Raw genomic sequence first — 8,697 nt, 5'->3', positions numbered from 1 at the left:
GTCCACACGGGCTTTTACGGGATCCATATTTCGGGTGGAGCGACGCGCCAGCAAGTTGTTGACGAAGACGCCAGACTTCAGTTTCCAGTCCTTTTATTCGAGAGCGAGAGATAGTGACGGAAGCCAGCGAGGACGTGGGTTTCTGCTTAGTCGCAGTTTTGGATAAGTCTAATTGGCTACTTAGATTCAACATGGACGGCATGGGGTGCGACAAGCGGCCCAGCCACATTTTGCGGAGTTTTTCGGCTGTAGCACCCTCTCAGTGCCTAACTGCCATGCCAACCCGCAGTACTACCTCATTGGACTTTGCGCCGATAAACTTCGCGCGCAATAGTTTCGAAGGGTTATAGCCATGTCATTTAGCAGCTTGCGTACGCGCTTACTGTCTGAAACGCTCGTGCGTTTGAGTATTGTAGGTTTGAGAGGATCATTACTCATTTATGGCTGGGATTTTTGGGTCACGGGTTCGAGACTCTGGAGTTTCATCAGGTCCACATAGTCGATGGTTCTTAATAAGCATGAAAAAAGTGCACAGTGCTTTTAGGCTTTTCACTTACACGATGAAATCCCTATTAAACGAGCGCACCAGACACTGAAAGGATCCCTTAAAAATTTTCTAACTGCTTTCTTGGCACTCGTCGTTCCTATGTCAGCAGTCATTTCGTGGGGTTCCACAAATTCGACTCAGCTGTCAACGTCACAGTTAGTTGCCAAGTGCATAGACGTATTAGGCAAACTTTTATCGGCACTCTTATTCCCTTTACAGCGTGCGGACAGATGAAAGCACAGACCAATCCCACTGTTGTTCCGTCTGGATCACTTCTGATACAGCCAGGTCAGGCTATGTCAGTTCAACCGGGAACCATAACCAATTTGCAACCGGGGGTCCCCGCTCCCATGTCCCATCAAGGACTACACGTTTGGGCGCCTGCACCAGGAGGTACGATTAACATGTCTGGTTTAGGTGCTGCTCCTCGTGGTCATCCCGGAATGGTTACTCTACCTTCTGGACAGACAGTTCTGATGACAAACTTGGTTACCACAGCCAGCACTCCACCGATGCCTCTCCCGGTCTCTTCGCCTATGTCAAAACCACCACTGCAGGCTCCTCCAGTGGGAAATCCAATGATTCTCTCCGGTTCAACACAGCAACCAATCGCAGTTCCCATGACAACTCATCACTTGACATCCACGGTGATTCAGGGACCTAACGGACCCATATCAGTTGCATTACCAAACTCATTACTTCCAACCTCATCAATGAACCACCCACTGGGCACCGGAGCTCCTTCTTACGTTTCCACTGCACACGGGCAGACCAGTTCTGACCCATCTGTACAAGGTTCTCAATTCATCGAGCCAGTTCAAACAAACTATTCTTTCCCAACACCTGGGTATCAAACCGTAATTCCAAGTGGTCAAGTCGTGTTAGATCAGAGTGGGATTAATCTCCAACCCCCCAACTCATCCCAGCCCAAGTTTGTTGCTATGACTACCGTGCCTACCGTGCAACCGTCACCTGTCGTCCAACCACCAATTGTTCAACAACAACAACAACAACAACAACAACAACAACAACAACAACAACAACAACAACAACAACAACAACAACAACAACAACAACAACAACAACAACAACAACAACAACAACAACAACAACAACAACAACAACAACAACAACAACAACAACAACAACAACAACAACAACAACAACAACAACAACAACAACAACAACAACAACAACAACAACAACAACAACAACAACAACAACAACAACAACAACAACAACAACAACAACAACAACAACAACAACAACAACAACAACAACAACAACAACAACAACAACAACAACAACAACAACAACAACAACAACAACAACAACAACAACAACAACAACAACAACAACAACAACAACAACAACAACAACAACAACAACAACAACAACAACAACAACAACAACAACAACAACAACAACAACAACAACAACAACAACAACAACAACAACAACAACAACAACAACAACAACAACAACAACAACAACAACAACAACAACAACAACAACAACAACAACAACAACAACAACAACAACAACAACAACAACAACAACAACAACAACAACAACAACAACAACAACAACAACAACAACAACAACAACAACAACAACAACAACAACAACAACAACAACAACAACAACAACAACAACAACAACAACAACAACAACAACAACAACAACAACAACAACAACAACAACAACAACAACAACAACAACAACAACAACAACAACAACAACAACAACAACAACAACAACAACAACAACAACAACAACAACAACAACAACAACAACAACAACAACAACAACAACAACAGCCAGTCTCCCAGTCGTTTCTGTCTGATCTGAATTCTGACTGTGTTGCCGTCAGCTCCGTATCGACCTCTATAGCTCCTGTTTCCTCACCCAGTCCGACCAACCAACTGCCAGTGACGAGTCACAGTGGTATTGGCGAATCTTCCGTAGTTTATCTAAGTCCAGTAAATAGAGCTCCATCAACTATTGCACAACAAACGGTTGCGTCTACAGTGGCTACGCAACCTAGCACTATGGTACTTTCTTTGCCACAGTCGAACACCAATGATTGCAAAACAATCACCCTTTCTAATTCTACTGAACCTACTCTGCCGACACAATCGACAAAGGATGAAGTTGCTGCATCTGGCACTGCAGTTTTCACACCTGCATCACTAACCCAATTAATCTCTGACCTCGATCCGCAACTCCAACTTGACTCAGAAGCATATGAAGTAAGCTAACGTTGGTTCAAGGATAGATCCGTAATGCCCCTCCTATGCTAGAAATAACAGGTATAGATATGACTTCTGGTGATGCGTTTTCGCTATGACGCCACGTTCAACCCTAGGCATCTCTAAGTATCGGTAGGCTGGCTCACAGTATTGCGCAGCTTTCGTCTAACGTGCTACTGTACAATTTGGGCTATCAGGTATTCTCGCAGTGGATAGGAAGTCATGAGATGGTCGAGTCGCCTTCGTAAACTTAAGATTAGCGGCATGGCCTAAAAGAATTCAAATCACCCCTTAGAACTTCCTGAGGAGCAGCTGCTGTCTTGACAATATTTTTGCTTGTCCACTGCAATGTTCCTGGAGGTTACAACAGATGCCTGACTGCTTTGTGTAAAAATTCTTGAGGTATGTGCATGGAATACAGACAGATAAAGAATGGTGAGTGGATATCGCTTGAATAATCGTTCCAGGGCGCAATCTCATGACAAAATCTTATTACCTTCTGCGATAAGAGCAGTAGTACGTTTCATACCGATGACTAACAGCTCCCGTATTGACGGGAACAGCGGTACTGTTTTCTCTTCAGAAGGTGTAGGTTAGAAAATGTAGGCTCTAAAAATCGCACATTCGGTTCATCAGTTGATTGGTCTTGATCGCAGGCGAGTTTTCCGCTGCGGTCTAATGGTAAGCAAAGTACGCAAGTGGCCAGATTCTCCTCCATTCATACCTGTTGCACACAGTATCATTTAGCGCCAGATGTCCCCTACTCTCTAGTCCCAATTATTCAAACTTTTACACGTTTTTCGCATGAACCAAGAAATCAACTCAATTCATGCAATTGGTGAGTGAAACAAATGGCTACGTGGCGCTGCGGTCTTCGGTGAAAGACTAAACCAAAGGGTCACGCGGTCAACCCTTCTATCCATCTGATGTATTTGGGTCGCGATGAAACCCGTCATGGATTGGTTTTCAAAACTAACCACCACATCCCATTCTATAATTAATATCACCAAATTCCAGTCTTTTTACTGGTGCTTATCAGATCTACGAGGATTCTGAACGGTTGAGAATTTTATCCTTGGTAGGTAGTTAAACTTCCTCGCATGGGCTCATCCAGAAAATCACTTCCAGTCAGCAGCCGGTTAAAACCAAGTACAAAGTCTAGTTCGACTTCGCTGACTGCGCCAACCAGTTTAAGTGGTTGGGGTGGTCGATTGAAACGATTTGTCAAAACTATACCTGACTGAGTCTTCTACACCCGTCTGATTTGATTTGCTTGGCTGGACTTTTCCAGATATGAGCAGTGATTCTCAGGCTCAGTAGCGTGAAAGTAATTCTCACTTTTGTCTGCAGATAGTTCCGGTGGACCAGATTTATAGTGTGGTCTACCAGTTACTAGAAATGCAAGTAATACGAAAAGCCTACATTCGTTCCCCGTCGCCTTACTTCAGCCAAAAAATGATTGTGTCTAGAGCTATGAAGGTGGAAAGTTTAGTTTCCATTACTGTATATCTGTATTATTATGAGTACCATCGGGTTCTTACGTCTCAGGTCCTGGTCAATTTGGCAAACGAGTTCATCGTTTCGGTGGCATCGAAAGCGCAGAAGCTGGCTTCACACCGCGGGTCGTCGAATGTTGACGCGAAGGATATACATTTTTGTCTGGGTATGTTTCGCACATTTTTCGTATGTACATTTATCGACACTATGTAACTAACTGGAAGATTTGGGATCTCTGAACTTCTGAATTTGAGTCGAAGTTAGTTCTATGAGGCCGCCAGTTCTTGTGCCTACTCGAAACTGAACAAAATTCAATTCAAGTGATCTTAGTCGACCAGTATTTTGATGAAAGGATTGGTTACGAGAGCAGAGTCCCTTTAGGCATTGAGTATACTGTATTGCAAGTCTAAAAAATAGAATCCTTCAGCTGTAGCACCCTTTCGGTGCCTAACTGCCTTGCCACCCGAAGGTTGCACGGAGGCTAGGATACTGCTAGGTTGCCCAAGCCTAGACAGGGGAAGTCGAGAGGCGTAGGTAGGGTTCGAACCACGGATCTTATAGTCAGTAAATTCGCGCTCTAACCACTTGGGCCATCTCGCGTAAGTCTACGTGGACATTATGCGGGCATCACAATATGCTCACTAACTAATAAATAATAATTGTTCAGCTGTAACACCCTTTCGGTGTCAAGCTGCCATGCCACCGGAAGGAAGCACAAGGGCTGGGGTACTGCCAGGTTGCCCAAGCCTAGACAAGGCAATTCGAGAGACAGAGGTCGGGTTCGAACGACGGGCCTTCGCACCCTAACCACAGCCATCTCAAACAGGTGTGGTCTCGTGTGTAAGGTGGCGTGAATATAAGCTTTTTATCTCGCTCGTATTGTGTGTGTTCGGATGTGCCCTCACTTATCTACCAATTTAGTCATCATGCCGCACGGCCCTCCAAAAAATCTCAGTGTTTGGCTCACCGTGGAGTCTGCTGTCTGTCCACTGAATACATAGATGCATGGCTAATGTGTAACACCCAAGCACACAAGTGTTACGGCATCCGCAATGATTCAGCCGATAAAGTACTTCTTGTCCGTTGGGCAGAAGGCCACGGTTTCGGTTCCATTCCTCCACTTTTTCAACCTCGGGCTCCCACAAGGAGACTAGGCAGTAAGGACTGCAGGTGTAAGCAGTCGTTAGCGGCAGTCAGGGGCATACCAACGTATGCATTGGATCGGTTCTGTTGCTGCAACGAAGACCTCCTAGATACTATCTCTTAGAAGTTCCCTTTTTTGGATGAGTGGTAATCATTCTCTCAGTATGGTATGTTTCCTTGGAAACACCACAAACTAGAGATTCAGCTGAGTTCCAGGTGAGTCCCTCGCAAAAAGCCAAATTGGTTTGCAAAAGAGTGTATTTAGCTAATATGTTTTGTTGTTTCAGAACGTGACTGGGACATTTCCATTCCTGGAAACCTATCCGAAGATCGTCCGCTCAGACAGAATTCCGTGGTAGAAGCGCATCGGCAACGTCTGGCTTTGATCAAGAAACAAATAAGAAAGATGTGACGATTGTCTTCACGTCCAACTTTGTACTTCCGCACTGCCCGATACCTAGCCATTTTATTTCTTTCAATCAACTGTTTTCCCGTATTTTCTGAGTACATACTTATTACTTGTGTGCATATCCTTTTTATTGTTCGATGTGCCATTGAACAAAGCTTCGTATTATCGTGCTTTTCAGGACTACACGATTAATTTCACCAGGGGACAACTTGCTTGCTGACAGACAGTAAAATATGGTTGTTTAGTACACATCTGCTCTAGAAATCACTGACATTCTAGTTTATCAGCTGCAAACCGTGTATCACGGTTACGTTAGTTTCAGCTGCTGCGGTTTCGGTCACCGGCTGATGTAAGATTGCGGGAGATATAGCCAAACGTTGGAGGCGATGGTATGATCAATTAGTTCTGGAAACTGAGCAGATACGCACTGAAGGCGATAGCTTTGATGCACGACAGCCACTGACTGCGTAACTAAACCATGTCTGCTAGCGTTATTAATCATTGGTGAGTTGAGTCCCTCTGTCTCCATTCAAAAAGGCGATAGATGGATAGCTTTGACGACAGCCACTGACTGCGTAACTAAACCATGTCTGCTAGCGTTATTAATCATTGGTGAGTTGAGTCCCTCTGTCTCCATTCAAAAAGGCGATAGATGTCGACCCGATCAAGTTTACTGGTTAGTGTTCTCATACTTGGTTACCAGATCATACACTGTTCACCTCTGGATCGCTTCCACTCAGCACAGAGCTGGGAAAACGAGCCCTGTGAGGTAGACGGCCCGCTGGTGTGCGGTGTTCATGTAGTGGTGTTGTTGATGAGACCAACGCCCTTCGTTGTTAGAACGATACCGAATGCCAACTCCGTTAAAACGAAATCGCACAAGCACGCGACATTTCGTTCAGATAATCGCGAAAGAAATCAAAGTCGAGTAGGTCTAATCCTGCGTCTACTATGGAATAACTTTTCCACAGTAGCACGGAGTGCATCTGCGGTTATCTGCTTCGAGTAATTGTTTACAATTCGAGATATGGCAGGGGGGGTTGGCGGCGATAGGTTGCAGTTCTACCGGGATCACGGACCGAATCCTAGTAGTCTACCCTACGATGTATGAACTTAGCTTCCAGGGTAACAACCTGTTTCACATGTATGGGACTGGATAAAATCATTGCTCTTGTAGTTTGACATCGAGCGGATGTTAGTTCCAACCCTGTTGAATTAAATGATGGAATACTAGACCACAGGTGACCCAATGTTTAAGATGCGCGGACCAGTCAGTGAGGTAGGACAGACTATTTCATCACACTCGGTAAAATCCGCACGCACTGCTAGCGGTAGCCCTATAGATGGTTTGTTCAATTATAGGTTTGCCTTCGGTATTGTCATTGCGTGCCTGGGTCGATTTTCCTGTCATCTTGTAATTCGTACGGATTTTGGGTTGGAACGTTTCATGTCCGTTTTTGAATAAATCTCACTGTAGGCATTTCTGTGACCCCTTGGATCGATGGACCACAAAATCTTCGATTTGGATGTCCCGCTCAAGACTTGTACTCCACAACTGTTGGCACGTATCCTCGACGCCGGTTATCAATGTATTGCTCTCACTCAGTCTGTAACGATCGATGATTTCAACTTCAGCTTGACTACTGACACAAATACAATCCGGAAGAAGACAAAAGAAGAACGTCAGTCAATGCGAAACAAACTTGCCGATCAACTTAAACCACCATCTTCCGAGACTCTGAACAATTTGCTTACAGACAGTCATCAGTATCGTGCCACTCTTTGGCCTCCGTCTGTATTGTGTCCTCCCCGGCTATTCAAGCGCCTGAACTTGGTGTGTTCTGAACCTTCATTAGCTGGCCTATTTTTTCGAGAATTCGGTGAAACCCTCAACCGATTTGATATCGTAAGCATGTGCCCGTCGTCTTCGGAGGCTTTGGTCTTCGCATATGAACAACCGGGCACTTTCGACCTCATCGCTATTGATCTTGACAGTCAGAGTGATTTTCGCCTTAGCAGTAAACAATATTCCCTCATTCAGACACGAGGACTTCGGCTGGAATTTAAACTAGGTCCCCTGCTTCGTCCCGGTTCCAGTGGAACAACGGCGAGGTCTAATCTAGCTTTTCACTTTTCAAGCATGTTTGCAGGTTGTCGATCTTCGTTCAGCAAGTGCATTGTCATCAGCTCGGGAGCCACAGTGGGCTGGGAGGTGCGTCGCCCACTCGCGGTGGTCTCTATACTGCAGTCGCTTGGTCTGCAGCCGAAAGAATGGGCTCACCACGCTCTAACGAGCGGACCATGCGCCGTTCTCACACACGGTCTGACTCGCAGCCGAACTGCCCACGGGGCAGCCGTCATATTGAAACTCCTCTCCAACCCGTCAGTTGTTTCTATCGGGGAAGCACAAGATGCTTCTGAGGCCGGCGAGTCCCCACCCCCCAAGAAATCATGTACACGAGAAGACTAATACATCCCTCCCTTCCAATGTACAGGCTGTTTTCAAAAGCTCGTGCCTTAAAAATTTTATTTTTCATGCCAAGAAGAATATCCTCGACTGTTCACATGCGCTATGATCTTTGATCCTTCCTGAAGGGACCAGGGCTAGTTTCACTCATCGTCCTGGTTATATCGAATATTATGACTTTAGCTTTTGGCCGGGTGCTGGACACGCGGAAATCTACACCTAAGAGGACAAAATTACTCTATTCAATCGTTTGAACACTTAACCATTCGGGCACGAACCCGACCTCTGCTCTCGACTTCCCCTGTCTAGGCTTGGGCAGCCTGGCAGTACCCCAGCCCTCGTGCTTCCTTTTGTTGGCGTGGCAACTAGGCGCCGAAAGGAT

The 8,697-nt window shown here is 45.6% G+C and overlaps 2 protein-coding genes across 2 annotated transcripts; both read left to right on the top strand.

Moving 5' to 3' along the window:
* Positions 1 to 766: 766 nt before the first annotated feature.
* T265_14412 (hypothetical protein) lies at positions 767 to 5,998 on the top strand (the record flags this gene model as incomplete). The annotated part of the gene is made up of 4 exons (XM_009173513.1): positions 767 to 1,539; positions 2,380 to 2,799; positions 4,348 to 4,462; positions 5,727 to 5,998. The coding sequence occupies 4 exons, from the start codon at positions 778 to 780 to the stop codon at positions 5,849 to 5,851; spliced, it is 1,422 nt and encodes a 473-aa protein (XP_009171777.1).
* A 1,351-nt stretch (positions 5,999 to 7,349) lies between these two features.
* T265_07850 (hypothetical protein) lies at positions 7,350 to 8,318 on the top strand (the record flags this gene model as incomplete). Its single annotated transcript, XM_009173490.1, has 1 exon — positions 7,350 to 8,318. One exon carries the CDS (start codon positions 7,350 to 7,352, stop codon positions 8,316 to 8,318), a length of 969 nt encoding a protein of 322 aa, XP_009171754.1.
* Positions 8,319 to 8,697: the final 379 nt, after the last annotated feature.

This window comes from Opisthorchis viverrini (assembly GCF_000715545.1).
Source record: "Opisthorchis viverrini unplaced genomic scaffold opera_v5_190, whole genome shotgun sequence".
Classification (NCBI taxonomy): Eukaryota; Metazoa; Platyhelminthes; class Trematoda; order Opisthorchiida; family Opisthorchiidae; genus Opisthorchis; species Opisthorchis viverrini.
This window is presented reverse-complemented; position numbering and strand designations above follow the sequence as displayed.